The sequence below is a fragment of the Somniosus microcephalus genome, chromosome 18 (assembly GCF_052327205.1).
Source record: "Somniosus microcephalus isolate GS21.2 chromosome 18, FLI_Smic_1.0, whole genome shotgun sequence".
Taxonomy (NCBI): domain Eukaryota; kingdom Metazoa; phylum Chordata; class Chondrichthyes; order Squaliformes; family Somniosidae; genus Somniosus; species Somniosus microcephalus.
Genome location: NC_141004.1, coordinates 21627911 through 21650530, shown reverse-complemented (window position 1 = coordinate 21650530; position 22620 = coordinate 21627911). Strand labels below are relative to the sequence as shown.

Here is a 22620-nt window from a genome sequence, read left to right as displayed (position 1 = left end):
CAGTCGCTTCTGGGTTCCTTCCCTTAGTAGCCCACACACAAACTTATCTCTCAGAGCGTCTGCTAGTCCTGTACCGAACTGACAGTACTTTGATAACTTGCGCAGTTCGATTAAGAATTCAGCGTTGCTTTCCTCTTTAAGTTGAATTCTTTTGTAAAATTTAAATCGTTCCGCTATCAGCAGCGGCGTGGGGTTTAAATGCTCTTGCAGGATAGTAACAATATCCGCGAAACTCTTTCCTACCGGTTTATCTGGTGTTACAAGGTGCCTTAATAACCCGTACGTCTTCGCACCCATCGAGTTTAATAGGGTTAGTGCTTTCTTATCCACGTGTACCTCATTCGCTGTACAGTAAACTTCAACGCGTTCCACATAAGTGGCCCAATCTTCCACATCGCTATCAAAAGCAGTGATGTTACCCGTTTTTGGCATCCTTGTTGAATTTCCTTTATTTTATTTTATTTTTCAAAATGGCGGCTTCCCGCGCTTGGCGGCTTTTCCCACGCTTGTCTTCTTCCCCCGCTGACTAAAAATGGTGATTACCGCGCTGTTGCCGTTCTCGCCTCCCAGCAGTCCTTTATTTCCCCCGATGCTGCTGCTCTTATTCCCCGCCGCTCCCGCGGTCCTCGTGGACATCAACGCTTTTCTGGCTGCTGCGCGTCTCTGCCCCAATTGCAGTCCGGCCCCTGACACCGGCTGCGGTCGTGTTCTCCGCCCTTTTCTTCGTTTTCCCTCCCCTTCTCCCACTGACAACTCGGCCGACTTCCCCTCCGTGCCGCTCGATCGGGCTTACCCGCCGCTGTCGTAGAAGGGATGATCACTGCCTGTTGCTGATGATGGACTTCGTGGCCAGCAAACCAACCCGGGTTCCCGATGGCCTCCCGTGCGATGCAGTGCTCAGCAGGATGTTGAGGGCGGATGCCCCTTTTCGACGCCCGTTCTGAGGACGAAGCTTCCTTGGATGCAAAACTGCCGCTAGGTACGATCAGACTCGTCGCCACTGTTGGGTCTGTGCTTTCAAATGTAGTTATGCTGAATAACTGGACACAGACTACAGAATACTTAAACAGGTCTTTAGTAACTGAGGGTCAGGGCTGAACTGAAATACACTTTGCTCCACAGGGTTTATATACCGGTGTGGTCACCACCGGTACTACAATGTACAGGAGCCATCAGAAAGTAGTCCATCACCTTAAGGTATCCTCTTAAGGTGGTACAGGTTACATACACTACAGTGTGCACATTGTAGAAACAGCAGAAGGTGACTGAGATTTGGGCTGAAAGTGGAATTTCCACACCGCACTCTTTCATCCCTAAACCTGGCTGGCTGTGCGAGTAAATTTAATGAGGCACCAGGGGGTTTTCCTAAGCAGGATGAGGATAGTCAGAGTGGGAATCACTTCAGTGCTTCGCTCACACGTTGCCAGTTTACTGGTTTAACAGTTAAATTGCCAATTGTGCGAGAAAATGTATGGAAATAATAATATAACTTCAAAATGGTGGGGGTGGGGGTGGAGAAAACAGAGCGTACACACTTAGCTCCTCCAGTACCTCAGTGAGTTTATGTAAAAAGTCACACAACACCAGGTTATAGTCCAACAGCTTTATTTGAAATCACAAGCTTGTGATTTCAAATAAAGCTGTTGGACTATAACCTGGTGTTGTGTGACTTTTTACATTTGTCCACCCCAGTCCAACTCCGGCATCTCCACACCATCGCTACTATCGACACCACAAACTGCCGGCTCAAAGTGGAGAGGATCTCCAAGAAGATCGCACATATCGACACAGACATCAAGTTTCTACATGATTCTCTGACTATATAAGCTGTGTCTTTATGCATTTCTCCACTTCACCTGAAGAAGGAGCAGCGCTCCGAAATCTTGTGATTTCAAATAAAGCTGTTGGACTATAACCTGGTGTTGTGTGACTTTTTACATTTGTCCACCCCAGTCCAACTCCGGCATCTCCACACCATCAGTGAGTTTATGCAGAGAGTAGCTGGTACGTACAGACCACTGATCACCTTGGTTCAAATCTGAGGTCTGTTAGCTGATTCCAGCCAGGGTTAGCGGTAGGGTTGGTACAGTTGGCCTCAGTGCCGCTGGGTTAGCGGGTTGGGGGCAGGGTGGGTAAAAGCTCTACATTAATTATAGCTTCATATGTGCAACTTTAGCCTTAAAACACTGGCCATGATGTGTCCTGTGAGTTCTCTGGGTGAGGTACTACGTGCTAAGCATTTTCAATTTAAATTGATAAAGTTCTCTCTATTAAACCCTTTAGAAGGCCACTTCCTCCCCCTCACCCCATTTAAAAAAAAAAGAAAACTCACCTCTGATCAGTCACTGGGACAGCTGATTAAAGTTATGTTTACAGATTAGCACTGAAGATTCTTTTACAGCTCAAGTGCCTAAGTTATATGGATTGGCTGGTAGCAGGTCTCTGTTTTCTAAATAGTTTAATGAGTGTTTTGGGTTTTTTTTGTGTTGGGGTGGGGCGGGTATATTAGAAGGTGGGATGCTACCAATGCCAAGATTCAAATATTACAAGTATGTTTGGAATGTAAGGCTTTGCCTGACTTAATCTGTAAAATGGAGAGGTGAGAAGCAAGTGCCTTATCACTATGCTAGTAAGATGTTTAGATGGAACCAAGAATTTTAAATGCTGTTGTGTTCGGCTACACTTTTCTCCCTTTCCTTCTAGTTACATATCTGCCGTAGGGGCCAAAATCTTCATGAAAGTAGGTGCTTGGCCTTGAATCGTTAGTATTGTCGTGGAGGCAAAAGTGGAAAGTGGTTTCATTCTTCAGCACTGATGACCAATACACACTGAACATGTATGTTTTACAAAAGTACTGGGTCTTTAATGAAAGTATTTAAGTCGGGTAATTTCAGTTGAATTGCAACCATTTATAATTCAGTCAAGTTGTATTTTTTTCTGTAGATTTTGCACATCTTTTATCTAAAATACTGGTAACCTCTGCACTATAGCAGCATTGTGAAAACTGCTCATGCTAAAGTGATTGATGCTGTATCTTAAAGGTATTATTCACTCTATTTAATAAAGGTAAAGTCCAGTTTAAATCAAGCCTCAACTCTTGTTAATCAGCAACATCTTCATCACTCACAAAAAAAGTGCCGTTTGTACCCTTGTGGATAAGGAAGGGTTAAATGCAATTAATGGCCTAGTTTTCCTTAGGTAAACTGTAGGTACACTTAAGCAGAATAATTGTATTGTAATTTCAGTCAAAGTAATTGTAGTCTGATCCTGAATATTTATGACTTTATTAAAGTGACTACACTAATAAAAGATCCCCATGAGGGATGAACAATTAAGTTGGATGTTTCTGTTTTATGGAAATCGGGTTATGTTTATAAAAGCATTGTATTATACTGTACTGCAAATGTTATGTTCAAACTAGCACCATTTCATACTTTGTTTATATGCTGTATGGAAATGTATGAAATATAACGATTAAATGTTGTAAGAGCAATGCTGTATCATACTTTATTGGCCTTCAACAATGGCATATAGAATAAAGAAATGGACTAAAATAAACTGTTTTAATGTTTTCTTTAAACACAGTTAAAGAATGAGATTAAAAAGTGAGCACTTAACTCAATGGTACTTGTAGGGAATCTCCCTCGCCCCCTCGCTTGGCAGACCCACTGCTCTGTATGTATTTGGCTTTCATTCAGGGCCCACTTAGCTGTTTCTGATGCCAGGGTTTAGCAGTGCTCCTTCTGTCTTATTGGTGACTGAAAGAAGCGCTTACACTTATATAGCACATTTCACAAGCTCAGGACCTCCCATGGTACTTCACAGCTGATGAAGTGCTTCTGTAGCGTTGTAATGTGGAAGACAAGGGTATACCAGAAGGAGGCGAGGCTAATCCATTATCAGTAACAAGTTAAATTTTCACCCTCCCTCCAGTCCTGACTCCTTGCAGGGATACAATTCATGGAGCGTGGGAGGAAAGGGGAAGAGAACTCTCTCGGCTGAATCCGATTCCTTCCTCAACTGTCCACTCATCAGATACATCAAAGCAGACTCAACTCACACCAGGGTGAGCTGGCGTGTTCCCCAAGCAGCGGGTAACCCACAGAGGAGCACGTAAAATTGCAAGGTAGCCTCAAAATAGCATTAAGTTGGCTGTTAACAAGCTATTTAATGATCTAAATTGTCTCCCCCGATGCTTGGTGTCAGGTCAGTTCTGCACAGACAGACCCGACACCTGGGAGACTGGCGTGGAGGTGGGTTGACAGTGGGTTTCCAACCTGATGTCAATCTTTGCTATTTTGACAGCGGACCTGCGTCCAAACCCACCCTCTGAGCTCCGGCAAAATCCAGCCCAAAGAATCTGCAAAGTATTATGGACAGGTTAAGTGAGTGGGCAGTAAGGTGGCAGATAGAGTATAATGTGGGGAAATGTGAGGTTATTCACTTTGGTAGGAAGAATAGATAAACAGAATATTTTTTAAATGGTGAGAAACTAATAAATGTTGGTGTTCAGAGAGGTTTAGGTACCCTCATATAGGAAACACAGAGAGTTAGCATGCAGGTACAGCAAGTTTTTAGGAAGACAAATGGCATGTTGGTCTTGATTGCAAGGGGGTTGAAGTACAAGAGTAAGGAAGTCTTGCTACAATTGTACAGGGCTTTGGTGTGATCACACCCGGAGTACTGTGTACAGTTTTGGTCTCCTTATCTGAGGAAGGATATACTGGCCTTAGAGGCGGTGCAACAAAGGTTCACTAGATTGATTCCTGGGGGTTGATTTTCAGTGTGCCGTGAGGCGGGCTTTTAGGCGTGCAGGGGGCTAAAATCCCAAATTCGGGGGTCCCGACACCATCCCGCCCAAAACCCGCCTCCATGTAAGTTTCAAAGGAGGCGGGTACCCGCCCCGCACTGGGACCCGCTGACCCGAGGCGGGAAGGGATTAGTGCCAATTAACTGCCTGTTAACAGCTAGTGGATGCTGAATCATGGAGTATATTCAAGGCTGAGATCGATAGATTTTTGGACTGTAGGGGAATTATGGAGTTCGGGCAGGAAAGTGGAGTTGAGGTCAAAGATCTTAATGAATAGCGGAACAGGCTTGAGGGGCCGCATGGCCTACTGCTGCTCCTAATTCTGATGATCTGCACTGTATCCATTGCCAGTGGATAGTGCTGCTGGGATTTATGGCCTCAACTACCTCTTGCCATGCTCTATGTGCTGCAGCCTTCAGTACCTTCCTTCCATGGTGGGGAAACATCCCTTGCTCCACTTCCTGCAGAAGCTGCTCATCACAAAAGCAGTATATCCCTCATGCGAGCAGCCTCCTGCTTGGCATGGTAACGGCTTGCTGGGAGTCTGTTTAATTCAGCCATTAATTCTTCCTCCTTGGTAAAAATGACAGATATAAACATTGACATAAGAAAAAAAAATAACTTGCATTTCTATAGCGTCTTTCACAACCTCAAGTCACCCCAAAGCGCTTTACAGCCAATGAAGTAGTATTGAAGTGTAGTCACTGTTGTAATGTAGGAAACACGGCAGCTAATTTGCGATAAATATTGGCCAGTACACCGGGGAGAAATCTCCTGCTCTTCTTCAAAATGTGCCATGGTTTTTTTTTTACATCTACCTGAGAGGGCAGACATGGCCTCGGTTTAATGTCTCATCTGAAAGACGGCACCTCAGACAATGCAGCATTCCCTCAGCACTGCACTGGAGTGTCAGCCTGGATTTTGTGCTCAGGTCTCTGGTCTTGAACCTACAGCCTTCTGACGCAAAGGCAAGAGTGCTACCACTTGTTGGATAAATCCTTCACATATTAAACAGACTCATACAACTAGAGACAGTAATATGTTTGATAATTCACTCGATTTGTTATTAACTAAACATTCATCATAAACACCCTACACACCCATACAGAGTAATGCACATTAGCCTCATGTCTGATACATACGTGCGTGGATTTTAAGGAGGACCCATGAAGATGGCTTCTCCAAGCCTAATCACGCCACCAGGTCTTGAAGGCAGCAACAGTCTTTGTTTCTTTCCATCTAACTAAGTAAAAACATGGCATCTCCTTTATACCATTTTCTATCAAGGTCTTCTTCCTGTTGGATACAACCCTATCTGATGCTTTATGACCATCCAGTTGCTTGAACCGATTGCCAAACAGCGATGAGAGACCTCATGCCTTTTCACACCACACTGTTACTTCCTATCATTGCTTTCCCCGAGCCACAGCTTTGTTATAAACAAGCTTTGATGTTCTTCTCATAGCAGCACATTACCTTTGATATTGGTCTGCCCTTGCACTACCCCCTGCTGTGACGAAAAGTGCTTTGAAAGATTAGCTTATGAGCATCATTGAGGGGAAAAGACAAGCTTTTCGAGAACACAATTTAAACCATTTCTGTCTACGTTAATTTGTTAGAAATAAAAGTCAGGTAAAAACATATTGATATTCTTACATCAATGAACCACGGCTGACACTCTCTGACCTGTTGCAGCAAACACCATGCTTCCAAGATTAATCTTGCCTAAATAAGCTGCTTGACCTCGTCATCACCAATCTACTTGTTGCAGATGCATCTGTCCATGACAGTATTGGTAGGAGTGACCACCGCACAGTCCTTGTGGAGACGAAGTCCCGTCTTCATACTGAGGACACCCTCCATCGTGTTGTGTGGCATTACCAAAATTAATTGGTACAATTGAGTTGAGATCACAGATTCCGATGTGCTCAGTTGACTTCCGGGTTTCCCCCACACAATTCCAACCCACCTTTCGGAAAACCCCTTCAGATTAATATCGGGGCTATTGTATCTGTCAAGACTTGGTCAAACACAATAAAAGGTTCTCGTTGCAAATATATTTGGTGTCAGCTTCAATTTCTCTTACACACATAATTAAAGCCCCATTAATGATATAGAATTATATAGAATTGCAATATACAATTGGCAATAGAAGATGCCACAAATAAATATATGATGCAAGTGCGGACCCAGGCTCTATTCACACAATTCAGTCAGTGTATTACACGAACTTGTCTGCAGATATGTAAACCTGACTCATCAATCCAGCCGTGAACCATTTAAAAACCATAAACCAATCAGATTAGGAATCAAAGACCTCTTTTCATCTCTTGATTGGAACCCACTGCCTGAACTTTAATTAAAAAACAAATCCACACGTCCACACCCCCTCCATTCTTATCGGCTTTCAGCAGCCTTAAAGGAATCGCTGGAGGCCGCTCAGAAAATGGCTCAGAAAGTAGTCAAAAGCTTTCTGGGAGTCCAGATTAGCCACTTCATAAGGAAGGTCAGTGAGATTGCTCTGACAGCATCTTCCCTCACTGAAGCTGTGTTGACTATTATTTACCAGGTTGTCATACAGTTGATTTTCAAGTATGTTCCTCATGATTGTGTTGTTTTAAATGTTACTGATTAAGACCATCTGTAGTTTCCCAAGTTAAAACTTTCACTGTTACTGAATATGGGTACTACTCTGCCTTGTTTCCAACCCAGTGGGATCTGCCCGTAACTCTTTCATGATGACTGTTCATAAATCTCATCCCTTGGTTCTCTTCGTATGCTGGGAGTTGGTGTTATGAGCAATTTAAGCCTGTCTAGCGCTTGCATCTCATTACTGTTGAAGTCCATCGGTATAATTTGATTATTGGGTTGGAGGATATCGTAATATAGACATCTCCAGAAAATAATTCAAGGAAGTAATCTGAAACATTAACTTATCTTTCAGATGCTGACTTACTGTATATTGAAAATACTTTATAATACTTTGAATTAAAACATGTGTTGTCTCTCAGAGAATTGGGAAGCATTGCTGGCCATTTTAGAAGTTCTTGGCCAGTGTCCACTAAAATTCAATCCAAAATGGAAATGAGATCCATCATCTTGAATCAATGGGTGCTTGTATTTGAATTATTCTGATACCTCAATTATAGCCAAAACTAGACTCCATCACCCACATATCTGAGAACATCATTCAACAGTCACTTCTCATGTGATCTGCAAATGCCTGCCTGTCTTTTCACAGAAATCACAGAAACCCCACAGTGCAGATAGAGGCCATTTCGGCCCATCGAGCAATGAGTTAACCACAGCAAAAATCATTGCAAACATGAAATGAATTGAGGCCCCCTGCCCACACAGACATAAAAGGAACAAGAGACAGGAAAGCTAGGAGTATGCGGTTGATGATTATATTTTATTGAACAATTGTAGAAACTGTTGTAATAAAGAGATTCCAAAGGATGGAAAAAGCTGCTGTGTGATGTTAGGATCACATTTACATCAAATCAGGTTTCACTGCAGAGCTCGTCCGCCTTCAGCAGAAATGTGTACGGCTCTGGAGTGAATCACTGCACCAATAATATATCACAGCTGAATGTCAGAACCAAGAAAGAACTGAGTGAAAGTGCTACACAATCAGAGGAGATATAATTAGACTATATCAATATTCTCATTTCCAATGCAGAACCAATGTTCTAAGACTGTTCCTTTAAAAGCCCACCCTGACAAGGCATTGATTTAATTTTTATTTCAGTTTTCATTGTCTTTCAGTTGTAACTTAGTGCAAAGCATTGCTGAGCACAAAGCCACAGCTAAGCAGTCAATGGTGTATCTCTGTTTATAGTCATCCAAGATACCGTGCCTTGATCTCTTACGCTCTGCAACCAGGTGACAATTGCTGCACTGGGGAATCATGTGATGGCTTAATTCAACCTGAAAATGCGAATCAGGGTGTGCTTTCAATGAGAACATGGCTGAATAAATTAGACAGCCCGAGCCAAGCCCACGTGGTTGTTCCCTCTGTCGAAAATAGTGTAATATTCTCCAATGAACACATCTCCCAGAATCCAGAGGTCTCCACCAGTGACACCAAACCCACTGGTGCAGCTTACTTGGTCGTAGTCGGAGTACTGTAAGAGAAAGGAAAACAATTAACACTGGGTCACATGTCTATCTCCTTTAGTGATCTCTACAGCAGGTGTGATTAATTCCTGAAAAATTATTCCATTACACCTTTTGAAATGTTAAGCTTATTCTAGCAGCCTATTGCTGTCCACTAACATACCTTCAATGTGTACGCTTGGGCAGGAAGAGGATAGTCAACTCCATTGATTGTGAAGACCACATCGGGCATGCTGTTCATAGCGTTACAGTTTATGGATTCCTGCAAGAAAACAGCAACAGTATTCAGTGATTGTGTCAGTGTAGGGATTTACCACAGGTCATTTATAGCGCAATGGCGTGACTAGGTAATCACTACTGGGATTAAGATGTGGTGAAATTGGAATAAACAAACAGGCTAAAGGAAAATGGTTCTAGGTGTTCCCAGGATATATTTAAGATCAATTTAGCAACGTCATGCTGAAACATTTCGAAATATTAGTGCTCATCTAAACGTTAAAACAACAATAGGATTGGGGGATGTGCATTTCTTCTTCTGACGCTGTGGCCTATTTCAGCACTACTTTCTGTTCTTGAATGAGTAGATTCAAAAATGTAAAGATTCCTTACCTTGAACTTGCTACAAATGGTGATGCATTTCCAAATATTTCTGGGGCAGTACATCCATGCTACAGTGATTGTTGCCTCATTTCTATGGAATTTAATTTAACACCCCCCAAGAGGCTGAGGGAATTTGTTACAGTGCCAATTATATATGAGAAATTGCAATATTATTACAACTATATCTATTTCCACTTTGTAATAACTTCAATGATCTGCTACAGGCTACAGTGTGAAACAATTGTTGATGCAGACTCAGACACTCCCACTCCACAGTAGATATTGTAACATGCCATCTTTACCATGCCATAGTAAGTTGGAGTTGCTCCAATGCCCTGCTGAATGTTGTTGATGGGTGTGCTGGGGCCAACAAGAAGAGAAGTGCCAGTATCGACAATGGCAGGACAACCTTCACTGCAGGCCACAACCTGACCATTGATTGTCACCCTAAGGGAGAAAAATGCATCAAGAGTTAGTCAAAGATCTAAAACTGCCAGACATTTTTTACAAACTTTTTTACGCAGCGAGTGGTTAGGATCTGGAATGCACTTCCTGCAAGGGTGGTAGAGGCAGATTCAATCATGGCTTCCAAAAGGGAATTGGATAAGTACCTGAAGGAAAACATTTGCAGGGCTACGGGGAAAGGGCGGGGGAGTGGGACTAGCTGAAGTGCTCTTGCAGAGAGCCAGCACGGGCTCGACGGGCCAAACAACCTCCTTCTGTGCTGTAACCATTCTATGATTCTATGACTTATTAGACTAATTGAATAAGTAATACCAAGCTGGGTTTCCTAATCAGCTGAGACATTCGTTATATCTTCAGTAAGTTCTGACATAACTGAGATGTTAAACACAGTCTCAGTATTTTATTCCTGTACTTTTAGTTCGTATCTTTTGCCATAGTTTGGTAAAGCCACCTTCTGGGGCTTCAGTAGAGAAACCGACAGTATTGCATTCCACATTCCACTGGCACTAATAGCTGTTGGTCCAAGGATGCCAAGAACAGGTGCCCCAAGTCCCAGTTCCTGACATTGCAATGAGAAACCTCATTCATGGGCACAGCTATGAACCAACCAAAAGTGGTTTGTAATGACTCCAATAGTTCCACCAATTGATGGCACACTTGGATACCTTTGTATATAAAATTGGTGGGCAACTTCAGGCCCATATGTCAGGCCCCGTTGTCCCTGCCAAACCAATAAGGTAACAAAAATGCCAATGCAGTATAAGGTTATGGTTGCCCCCAGACAGCCACTTGCCTTCATTGTGTGAATGGGGCTTAAATGTAATTAAAATGGGCTTTGGCCTTTGACTACCAACAGAATTTTCATGTGGTCGCTATTAACTAAAAGTACTTGAAGTAAAATATGTCTACTTATGTTCATATGATTGGAATTAAGCATTGATTGCAGGACTGAAAGACAGTAAATGAGATTTTTACTGTAACCAGCCTGCCACAAATGTTTACTCCTGAAAATGATAAATAATTATGTCATCAGCACATTGTCTCGATAAAAGTTGATCTTATTCCAAGGCTGATTTGTCGAATGTCACTTTCAGAACTATTGCACTTGTAGATGTGTAATCACTCACTTGTCAATGACGATTTGCCAGTAGGCGTCACGAGTGACGGGTACCCAGTTAATTTGACCTGTGTAGTGGCTTGAATCAATTCCACCAAATACAACCTCACTTCCGGACTGACCATCCTGTCTGTAAAACAAAGGTGAATAAAAAAAGCTCAGAGACAAAGAAATAATTTCATTAACATTGTAATATTTCTGGATTAGAGGTTTAGCACCTGGTGGTGTCGCTGCCTATTTAATATTGTATGTAAAACATCATTTTTCCAAACAGTTGCTAAAAGTCATTGATTGCAATATGTCAGTATCCTTGCTATAAGTACTCCAGGAAACTCATACCATCCAATAGGACCCTATCAAGCAATTATGCCTTTTAAATGAATTTTACAGGATTTAATCTGGGTTCTGCTTCATTCAGGAAAAGAAGATGCAGCAACAAATGCATAAGAAATGTTTACCTTGACAGGTACACAGAAAAGAGGGGCTCCTGAACCAGCTTCTGAGACATCATGTTATCAAACACAGTTGTGGCACCTGATGCTGCAAGAGATGGATAGCCCAAGCCCAGAATTCCATCGAATTTACAGTAGCTAAAGAAACTACCAGGTTCGGTCTCGCTCAAACCAAATTCTTGTTTGCTGATATCTATGTTTGAAACCTGGAAAAACAAGTGACAAATCATGAGGACTTAAGCAGATAGTTATCCTGTGAATTATATCCACTGGATAGTTAACGACTGATTTGGTTCCCTCTGCAAAAACGTTTATGTGTTAGTGGAGATTTGCTTATTCCTTTTGCAACCATGTTGACTGCCCCTCTGATATGTGACTGTGGGCAAACCGTTTAGATTACAGACGTTTAGACTCGAGGTACAAATATTCTGATGTGATCGCACTTAGCGAGTAGGTTTTTCACAACCGACTGCCACTGATAGTCCATCTCGTCATCAGTTTCATGCCCCTTTGTTACAAAGTGCAAGCATTTTGGAATTGACCCCATGATTTCAGTTCTTTGGTACTTACCAGAGATGTTAGTTGTAATTAGTGTTGGGAGGTAAGTGTTGAAGTTAACAGTTTTGCTTTTCCGAGTTAACTTCACAATTTCTAGTCTATATCATCATGTCAATATAAAATTGGCTCTGCTGATAAACCAGGAGAACTTAATGCTTTCTTAGTGTTCGTGTTTTAAGGAGATTCTACAGGTCACTACTTGTTAAATGTTGTTGTAATATGTTTCTTTTTCTCTCTGTATCTAAAACCAGGAATGAAAGAAAGAGAAAGAATTTGCATTTATATAGCACCTCAGGGTGTCCCAACGCGCTTCATAGCCAATCGAGTACAGCAGTGAGAGATGTAATGTATGTACCCGTCTACCTTTAAGAGAACTATTGTATGTAACCGTTCACCTTTAAGAGAACTATTTTAGGTGTGGCACTACTTTGTTTGGCTTCTGTATACGGTAATACCGACGGTGGCCACATCAGTATATAAGTGTTGTGCCAGGAGTTATTGGGCAGATTCGCCCTGACCTTCGAATAGTAAAGTCCTGTTTTAAGTTACTCTTGGAGTCTGTGTATTAATTAACTAAACAACCCACAGACTTTACAGTGGCGACGAGTCCGATCGTACCCTGCGGCAACAATAATTCCGAAGCAGTTAACGAGCGTCGAGAAGAGGCAACCGCCCTCGTCATTCTGCTGGGAGAAAACTCGAGTCTGCAGAGCTGGAAAGGAGGAAGAATTCAGAGACAAAGACTTCCATCAGCAACAGGCACTGACTGTCCCTTCTGCCACGGTGAGGAGTGAGCCGATCAGCACGAGAAGCAAGGTGGCCACGGTGACTGTGAGTAAGGGAAAAGTAAAAAGAATAACCGGAGGATAAGGGCGGTGCACTCGACCACGGTCGAGGGGGAAAGGAGCCGGACAGAAGTCGGGCCCAGAGGCGCTGAGACTGGGGCAGCGTGGAGCAAGGAAGCCGCGGTACAGACAGGCTGGGGACGCAACGGCGTCGTGAGACAGCTAGACCGCGACCGGCGAAAAAGGCCGGGCAGCGACCGAAGCCACGAAGCGCTGCGACCGGGAGCGTAGGCGCGGGAAGATATAAAAACTCAGCCGCAGCCGGGGAGGGAAGCACCGGACTGCGAGACGGCTGGGAGAGGCGTTTGGGAGCCGAGCGAGCGGGAGAGGCAGAGCCGACCAAGGGAGACTGCGCGAGAGCCAGTCCAGCGGCTGAAACTGTTCTCCGTCAACGGGGTGTACCCAGCGCCGGTAGAGCCGAGCGAGCGGGAGAGGCAGAGCCAACCAAGGGAGACTGCATGAGAGCCAGTCCAGCGGCTGAAACTGTTCTCCGTCAACGGGGTGTACCCAGCGCCGGTAGAGCCGAGAGAGCGGGAGAGAGACCGAGCCCGAGCAAGGGGAACTGAGCGAGAGCCAGCCCAGCGGCTGAACCTGTTCGCCGTCAACGGGGTGTACCCAGCGCCGGTTGCCTTGCCGAGAAAAGGGAAAGCACTGAAGCCGACGCGCAGGCTGTGAATCTGAAAGCCAGCGGCCGTCGCCTGTGGGGGAAAGTGTACCCCTCCCGCTAGGGAAGAAACGCGGGAAGCCGCCATTAGGCGGGGAAGAAGACAGAAGCGGGAAACCGCCATTGAAGTGGGCGGGGAGAGAAGATAAGCGCGGGAAACCGCCATTTTCGCGGGAAAACCGCCATCTTAGAAAAAAAAAAAAATAAGTTAAAGAAATAATTCGGGGTGTTATCAGAAAGAGAGGAAGATGCCTAAGCGTGGTAACATCAATGATTTTAATGCCAAGGTAGAAGACTGGGCCACGTACGTGGAACGCATCGAGATCTATTGTGAGGCCAATAAAATAGAAGAAGATGACAAAGCTATAACCTTGCTAAACTCGATGGGCGCGAAGACATACGGGCTCTTGAAGCATCTACTATCACCAGCTAAACCGGCGGATCAGACTTTCGATGATATTGTGGCTGTTCTGAAGGATCACTTGAACCCCACACCGTTGATGTTGGCAGAACGATTCAAATTCTATGCGAGAACGCAACGGAAAGACGAAAGCAACGCAGAATACTTGGTCGAACTGCGTAGACTAGCGAAATACTGCCAGTTTGGAGGGAATCTGACAGAGGCATTGCGAGACAAGTTCGTGTGCGGGTTGGCAAAGGAAGGAACGCAAAAGCGACTACTCGAAGAGAACGACCTTACACTTGACAGGGCTGTCCTTATTGCAGCATCGCACGAAGCCGCAGCGAAGGGAACTGCGGAAATGCAGCTAAAGACAGCAGCACTAAGTGTGGATCAAATTACCTCGACAACAACAAAATGCTATCGTTGTGGGAAGACAACACACGACCAGAACCAATGCTGGTTTAAGAACCAGGAATGTAGGAAATGTGGCAAACTGGGTCACATAGCTAAGGTATGTCAGTCAGGGAAGAAGACCAACAACCAAAGGACCAACAACCAAAGGAAGCCATCACAGGAAAAGTACAACAAGGTACACAAGGTGGCTGAGAAGAGTTCAGACGAACAGAATTCAGACTCAGACCCAAATGGCCAGGAGCTGGGTAGTCTGAGAATTCACAATGTGAGTAAGGAAGCTGACCTACAAACTATCTGGGTCATGCTAAAAATAGCTGGAATCCAAGTGAAAATGGAGTTGGACACTGGATCAGCTCTATCAGTCATAAATCGAAGGGATTACCACCGGCTATTCTCACATATACCCTTAAGAGATACCAAGTTCGTATTGCAGACATACACGGGGCATAAAGTATACCCCATGGGAAAGATAAGAGTCAAAGTGAGAGATAGGGGTAAAGAACACCCAAGAATGAACTTATACGTACTACATGAGGGAGGACCACCACTTCTAGGACGGGAGTGGATCAAGGAAATAGACATGGAATGGCACTATCTAAAAGCCATAATGAGTGAGGACTCGGTGCAGACAATCAGCTCAGATTCTGAAACGGATGACGATAAGACCAACCCAAATATGAAAGACAAGGCTGAAATGGACTTGCCGACGAAGGTTGGAAAAACGAAGGCATGCATAAAGGCTTATGCTCCAGAGAAGAACAAAGTTTCAGAACAGAACTCCACCGAACAACGACAACCTAGTTTGACAGAAAATTCTGAGCCTGTTCAAGTTACGGACATATCCATGACGGAAGAACACCGAGCTCGGACTCAAACTTATTTCAAATTACGACAACAATTAGAACAATTGAGTTACTGTCTCGTACAAGAGATGAAAACAATGAAAAAGTTCTATGACACCGAATGGGAGAATCTGGAAAGACAACAGAAGCAGCTAGCTCAAGCAGAGAGCGACCATAGAGCCATCGTGACCAATTACCGATCACATCTCCCTTATGCTGTTCAGGAGTTAGAATATTTGCAGGAAGAAGCAAATGAAGAGGAATCTTCAGGAAGCCAGGATTTTATTCCAGTTCTTCTCTACGACTCCTTACAAGCAGAGTGTGAGAAGTTGAAAGAACAGTATGAACAGGCCCAGGCTACAATTCTGGAAGGGGTTAACTCAGCAACCTCTGAAAAGCTAGTTTCAGTGGAAGCATATGAGCAACTGAAGGTTGAACATGAGCAAGAAGTCCAAAGGCTGCAGGAAATTCTTGATGAGCTCAAGGCCAAGACAGACTCATCGGTAGAAGTTCCATCCATAGATGAGAAATTAGAGGTGAAAGACATGGCAGAACATGAAAGACAAGATGTACAAGAACTCATAAAAATATTAAAGGAAACCCAAGACAAATATGGGGCGGCAATGACCGAGATTCAACAACTTGAAGAACAGATTCAACTGGGAATCCGTTCAGTGGAAGAAAAGGGAACTGTAAGAAACACAGAGACTGTAAGAATGGTCTCTGAACATGAGCTAGAGAGCATCAAGGCGCAACTTCTCCGAGCGCTGGAAGCCAAAGTACAAGAGGAAAAGAAGGTGAAAGCATTGGAGGAAAAGGTGGATGAAATGGAGAAGACTCTGAGCCACAGTTTTCCCGTGGAAGAGTTAACGGTCAGCCAACTCCTTCATATGCTGAAGGACAAGACTCTACAATGGGAACAATCTGAACACGAGCTTCAATCTTCAAAGGGAAGGAGTTCGGAGCTCTCAAAAGTTATGGAAATAGCTGAGGTTGCAACACAGATTTTACAGGGATGCCAAAAGTACGCTGAATCACGTCAATGTGAACAGCAGAATGTTGAAACAGCTGCTCCAGTAGAAGGATTGAATAGCCTGATCAATCAATCCCCGAGGGAAGGGGAAGTGTTGAAATCACAAACGAGGTCATTAGTGAAGGATTTGCAGGAAACCCAGGAAGAGCGGGATGAATATGAACGCATGAAGAAGTCTCTTCAGGAAAGATGTCTAGGGAGGGAACAACAGTCGGCTAACGTCCAGTTGGGTACGGAAGAAGTAGCAGGCCCTCTCGCTAGACTAGCTCAGGACGACACCGAATATTACCATGACCTGTTGAGTGACACGGAATATTACGATGACTTGGTCTGCCCAGCTTGTGATGAAAACTCCCAAAGTGCAGAAATCAGGATGAAGCACTTAAAGTCTAAGGAACATAGGGAGATGGTGGCGCTACAGCTGGCAGCGGATTAGGGAGCCCCGAGAGTCTCCAAGAAGCAGAAAAGAAAAAGACGAAGCAGAAGACGATAACCATCTAAATCATTATCACTTCTATCAGATCATGCACGTGGGCCCCACGAAGGGGGCCAAATCAGTTGGAAAGTAGGAAAAATTACCAAGGCAGTCCAGCTGTTTGTAAAAGTCAGCACTGCTGGTTCAGCAGGATGGAAGTTCAAGCTGTTAAGCCAAGGGAAAGACTATTGGATGAGTCACGCTAGAAATGTGAACCGGCTACACCACAGAGATGTTGTTCGGACCGAGTCAAGACCAGAGACTGAATCTGTGAACTGTTCCTGCAGAGACTGAATCTGTGAACTGTTTCCCGCAGAGACTATATCTGTGAATTGTTTTACATGAAGTTGATTATATGTTATGTTTAATGGGGAATAAGTATGTTGTAAGCTAAAAAGGGAGGATTGTAGTGTATGTACCCGTCTACCTTTAAGAGAACTATTGTATGTAACCGTTCACCTTTAAGAGAACTATTTTAGGTGTGGCACTACTTTGTTTGGCTTCTGTATACGGTAATACCGACGGTGGCCACATCAGTATATAAGTGTTGTGCCAGGAGTTATTGGGCAGATTCGCCCTGACCTTCGAATAGTAAAGTCCTGTTTTAAGTTACTCTTGGAGTCTGTGTATTAATTAACTAAACAACCCACAGACTTTACAAGAGAGATGACCAATTAAACTGTTTTTAGCAATGGCAGTTGAGGGATAAGTGTTGGCCAGGAATCTGGGAGAACTCTCCCGCTCTTTTTTGACTAGTATCTTGGGATCATTTACATCCACCTGAGTGGGCACTTCCAACAGTACAGCCCTCTCAGTCTGGATTATGTGCCCAAATGGACTTGAACAAGCAACCTTCTGACTCTGAGTGCTACCACTGAACTAAGGCTGACATCTAAATGATGTCATATCCCACCTACAACACAAATCGGCGTAAAGGTCTGAGTTGAACTGAATGGTTGGAGAAAGGGAGTACTTTCATCAAATTTGTATTGTTCCAATGAAAATGATTTCTGTCAATAAATTTCAAAAGTCTGACTTAAAATTAGTTTTATTTCAAATCATCGACTTGCTGCTCGAGCCACCCTCTGCTACATCATCATTACACATCCACTCAATTGTCTGGCTTCTGAACTGATAGAACTCATTATGTTTGATACCAAGGTCTTTGTATCTTTGATTTGAACCTATAGCTTTTGGTAAGCAATTATCACTGCTTTGGGCTTTGATTTGCTTGATGAAGGTTGCAGTCTACTTACTCTGACAGTGTCATATCCCAGTATTCCAGTCATGCTGCCTGTGCCATACTGGATCGACAGGGGCTGGTGATTTGAAGTAAATGTTGAGGATTTTCTTGGGTTGAATCTGTGATGCTTCACTGCAAAGAAACATCCATTTCATCAAATTAATAAAAAGATTTCAGCACTTCGTCCAGTGCTGGATCAAACATTTGTGCCAAAAAATAATCTAGTTCTTCACGTTTAAGGAAAGGTTTATTTTTGTTACCAAGCATCCCACCCAATTTTCTTCAGCCTCATGTGTGTATTTACTGGTTGCCTTTTCCTTGGAGGGAGATCCTGGGAACATGAGGAGGGTCAGGAACTTTCATGCTTGAATAATGTTTCAGTGAGGCTAGTGTGTGTATATAGTTGCGGGGGGCTCTGTGTGGAGGTGTGTATATGGGTGTCAGGTTATGGTTTGTGTGTGAGTATGCACGTGTGCGAAGGAAGATACTACCTGCCAAACTAGGGGAGGTCCGCTGTCCTCTTGTTTGCCTACTCAGTAAATGTAAGTTTAAACCTAGTAAACTCCAACTAGACACTGTATTTTGGAGAATCTGTCTTCATTGTAGATGTTTGATTTTGCTCAGTTTACTTATGAAGCTTAATTATCACTAAGGATTAGCAACATCCTTCTAACTTCTTTCTGGTTTTCAATCTGCTTTGTTGTTTCAAAGTTTGCACTCCCCATTATCTTTGTCTGTAACAATCCTGCCCAGGAGTGAAGTCTGTGCCTGTCTCGATACGCAACGGCACAGCACTCTTTCCCGCCAGTTAGACATTTATATTAGAGAATGGACAGGGTAGAATCCCTGCTCTTTAGATATTTAAATTGGAGTCATATAGATTTAAAAGGATTGTTCAACATTATACTTAGGTTTGACACTAAACTGTACGTACACTTCATATGACGTCAATCAAAGTGATGTGAGGCTACCACCTTCAGGGTATTTCACTCCCGAGTTAGACTGGGCCCTAACTACAGATTTAGACTGCAAGGTTAGCATTGGTGCGAAGTGGAAATTGTTTTATGCCAATGCTACATCTGCAGTGTATATCCACCCTAGGATTCGCCCATCTCCAGAGGGAGAGAAATAACCACAGCTAAAACCTCCAAGAAATCAAAGCTCTGTTTAACTTTCTCTCCAAGCCCAGAGGTAACCAAGTGAGACGGCAGGGTATCGCCCGATCCTACTCAGCACACCGCCAGCTGTGACTGTTCCAGAAATGTTATTCTCTTCCAATCCTAGTTGCAGAGCTGGCCCTAACAATAAGAAACGTTAAGAGCGGAAGCGTGTTTAACAGCAGGGTAATATTAACTCACTGCATGGTGTTCCAGAACAGTAAATTGATGGAACCCAAAGGTTGGATGAGCCAGTGTCAAAGATGACGGTGAAGCTCTGTGGTGGACTCCCAATGCTGATTGCTCCAAAGTATGACAACTGTCAGCAAAAACAAAAAGACCACAATGTATCAAATGGAAATATACCAGTGCAACATGTGTTATTAGATTAATATCCCTCTATAACCTCAGAAAAAGTAAAACTCCCGATCACTCCTTTTGAAATCACATGGTACAGAAGCAGAAGTCTGCATTCCATTTAAATACAAGAGAAAGAATGAGTGAGAATAAGAGATCACTCTGTTTCTATGTATTATATTGAATAATGTATGTCATGTTCCGATTATACGGAGTCTTTCGACCATGAGCTCTTTTGATATCATGGGATCTTGGGCTTCATAAATAGCCGTATTGAGTACAAAAGTAGAGAAGTTATGCTGAACCTTTATAAAGCGCTGGTTAGGCCACAACTGGAGTATTGCGTCCCGTTCTGGTCACCACACTTTATGAAGGATGTGAAGGCCCTCGAGAGGGTGCAGAGGAGATTTACCAGAATGGTTCTGGGGATGGGGGATCTTGGCTACAAGGACAGGTTGGAGAAGCTGGATTTGTTTTCATTAGAGCAAAGAAGGTTGAGGGGTGATTTGATAGAGGTGTACAAGATTATGATGGGTTTGGATAGGCTAGACGGGGAAAGGCTGTTCCCACTAGTTGATGGTACAAGGACTAGGGGACACAGATTTAAGGTTTTGGGCAAGAGATACAGGGGGGATGTGAGTAATAACTTTTCTATGCAGCGAGTGGTGAGGACCTGGAATTCGCTGCCGACGGAAGTGGTGGAAGCGGAGACACTCAATGTTTTCAAGGGGAGACTGGATAGGCACTGGAGGGAAATAAACTTACAGGGCTACGGGGATAGAGCGGGGGAATGGGACTGACTGGATCTACAGAGAGCCGGCATAGCCTGGATAGGCCAAATGGCCTCCTTCTGAGCCGTATGACTCTATGACTCTTTGCCTCTATGACTAGGTGTCATCTCGACAATACTGCCAGCATTGCCAAAAGCCCACCCAGCAGCACAAGTCATACTAGTTAAGGGTATCCAGAAATAATGACCCAGTAACCATCAGCAATGTTTCGGCCAGGGGTTGCTAGTCGGTGGGTCTACCAGAAATCACCAGTAACTTCTCACGTTGAACCAGAAGGCCCACCTCCAGAGCAAAAGGATTCAATGCTGTGATCACCAGTCCTTTCACAGCTGTCAACAGCACAAGCTAGCACAGCTGAATCCTATCCATTAGCTCTTGCTGTCTATGTCATAGTAGCTATAAGATCTACAGCATATGGTCTACTAGCACAGATGATCTGCTACTGAACTATTACTTTTGAATAAAAACTAGCTCTGAGAAGAATATAAATTATAGGCAAAAGCTAAAATAAATGCAAATAAGATATAAATTTGTTTGTATTTTTCTCTTTTGTTTACAGACCTCACAGATTACTTACATCCAGGTAGTTAATCATTGGTTCTGCTGATTCCAGGGAATGGGTCTGGTAGGGTCCTTCAAATTTTGAACAGGGATCATATGGATGCTTCTTCAGGAAGTCCTCCAGCAACCCCTTCTCATGAAGAACTTCACGGGCAGATTTACCCTTAAACAAGGGCACTCTGTAAAGAAAAGAAGTTAGAAATTTCATCAACTTTTACTGTTCCTTGGTGACAAATTATTCTTTCCATGTCTGATCCTTAGGTAATGATTTCCTACCTGGTAATACATTCAGAGAGCTGAATGCAAGCGAGCGTGATGAGTAGCCACTTCATCTTGTCAGTTGAATTGGTTCAGACACTCTTTGGAACCTAAAGTTTGGCGTCTGCGCGGCAACATTTATACTCGCTGAGTCCAAACCATTCCATGTCACGAGGACTCAGATACAATCATTCAATATGAGAAGTAAATATTAACATACTCATCATTAGTTTACCTCAAACACAATCACTTTTATTAACTTAATTTAGATTATAATAAACATGTTAAGTTTTGTCGTATCAAAGTTTAGCCTTATGATTGATAACACAATTATAAATATATTTGGAAATCAGGCTAAAAACAGTCTTATCAAAACCACAAAATAGGATCGTCACATGTGCGTCAGAAGATAACATAACTATTTCACTGCTGAATATAACATTTAACTGTTTAGCCACTGCGGAGATGGAAATTTATCCGATGCTGTATTCCCAGGAGTGTGCTACTTGATTATACTTTAATTGAGGGGCTTCAATTGACAACATCAGCTGCAAGAGGAATGATCTGCTCATTTAGAAAAGTTATTTAACCGTAAGAGGATGATTTGTGCATTTGAAATATGCTCTTATGTCAAGTGTAGAGCTTGGCTTAGTGGTAGAAATTTCACCTTTGAGTCATAACGTTGTGACTTTAAGCCCCAGGCCAGGATCTGAACACATAATCTAGGCTTCACTTCAGTGCAGCACTGAGGGAATGCTGCATTGTAAGAGATGTTGGCCTAGAAATTCAGTCTGGCCACTTTTGGGGCGGTAAAGTCGGGCGGTCGCTAAAGTTAGCGCCCGCCGGAAAGTGTAGGCCACTTCGCCGAAATTCAGTAGATTTGGCCAAGAGTTTGGGCGAGCGCTGAAACTGGCGTTGCACTGCTATCTTCAGGCGCTAAGCCGGCGATGCGGACTGATAACGCCAAGGCCGGGCGCAGCGCAGGTGCGGTCATGTTTTGATTGACAGCAGACACCCTGACGCCGACCAGCTCTTAAAGGGGGAAGGGTCGACTTTGACTGCTGCCACGCCCTGCATAGTGGAGCCCTGCAGCTAGGCCTCAACACTGCTGGTGGACCCAAATAGCGCCTGAAGCCATGGAGAAGGCCCGTGAACGAGCGCAGCGCTTCTCCCAGCATGCTTTGAGGGTGCTGGTTAATGGTGTGGAAAAGAAAAGAGAGATCTTGTGCCCGGACAGTGGCAAGAAGGCTCCCAGGAGGCAGTACAGGAGAGCCTGGAAGAAAATCGCCCACAGGGTGTCATCCACCAGCGATGTCCCCAGGAGTGCGGACCAATGCCGCAAGAAGTACAACGACCTCACTCGGATGGTGAAGGTGAGTACCCTTTCCAGTGTCCTCCTCATCCTTGCATGTGCACCTCACATTATGGGCAAAGGGACCTCAAAGGCCTAATGGCC

The 22620-nt window shown here is 43.8% G+C and overlaps 2 protein-coding genes and 1 pseudogene across 3 annotated transcripts in view; 2 read left to right on the top strand and 1 right to left on the bottom strand.

Moving 5' to 3' along the window:
• LOC147105109 (pepsin A-like) overlaps positions 1–22620 on the top strand; it is an 84514-nt pseudogene that overhangs the window by 30614 nt on the left and 31280 nt on the right. The gene's annotated exons all lie outside the window — the stretch shown is intronic.
• Positions 8204–21306, bottom strand: LOC147105110 (pepsin A-like). Its single transcript, XM_086011746.1, has 9 exons — positions 21183–21306; positions 20923–21085; positions 19399–19516; positions 18054–18172; positions 11570–11769; positions 11122–11241; positions 9832–9976; positions 9093–9191; positions 8204–8937 (listed from the first exon to the last, which is right to left on the bottom strand). The coding sequence occupies exons 1-9, from the start codon at positions 21236–21238 to the stop codon at positions 8791–8793; spliced, it is 1167 nt and encodes a 388-aa protein (XP_085867872.1). The 5' UTR covers positions 21239–21306; the 3' UTR covers positions 8204–8790.
• LOC147105111 (uncharacterized) lies at positions 13678–17640 on the top strand. Its single transcript, XM_086011770.1, has 3 exons — positions 13678–15244; positions 15344–16161; positions 17554–17640. The coding sequence occupies exons 1-3, from the start codon at positions 13879–13881 to the stop codon at positions 17638–17640; spliced, it is 2271 nt and encodes a 756-aa protein (XP_085867896.1). The 5' UTR covers positions 13678–13878.

What these genes read in the sequence shown, in the direction of transcription:
- LOC147105111 (XM_086011770.1), top strand. Translation starts at nt 13,879, where the DNA reads ATGCCTAAGCGTGGTAACATCAATGATTTTAATGCCAAGGTAGAAGAC. An exon ending in CTCCACCGAACAACGACAAC is followed by an intron (nt 15,245 to 15,343) that starts CTAGTTTGACAG and finishes AATTACGACAAC; the next exon opens with AATTAGAACAATTGAGTTAC. An exon ending in TTCCCGTGGAAGAGTTAACG is followed by an intron (nt 16,162 to 17,553) that starts GTCAGCCAACTC and finishes TTTTTTGACTAG; the next exon opens with TATCTTGGGATCATTTACAT.
- LOC147105110 (XM_086011746.1), bottom strand. Translation starts at nt 21,238, where the DNA reads ATGAAGTGGCTACTCATCACGCTCGCTTGCATTCAGCTCTCTGAATGT. An exon ending in CTCTCTGAATGTATTACCAG is followed by an intron (nt 21,086 to 21,182) that starts GTAGGAAATCAT and finishes TTTTCTTTACAG; the next exon opens with AGTGCCCTTGTTTAAGGGTA. An exon ending in CTCCAACTTACTATGGCATG is followed by an intron (nt 9,192 to 9,831) that starts GTAAAGATGGCA and finishes GTTTTCTTGCAG; the next exon opens with GAATCCATAAACTGTAACGC.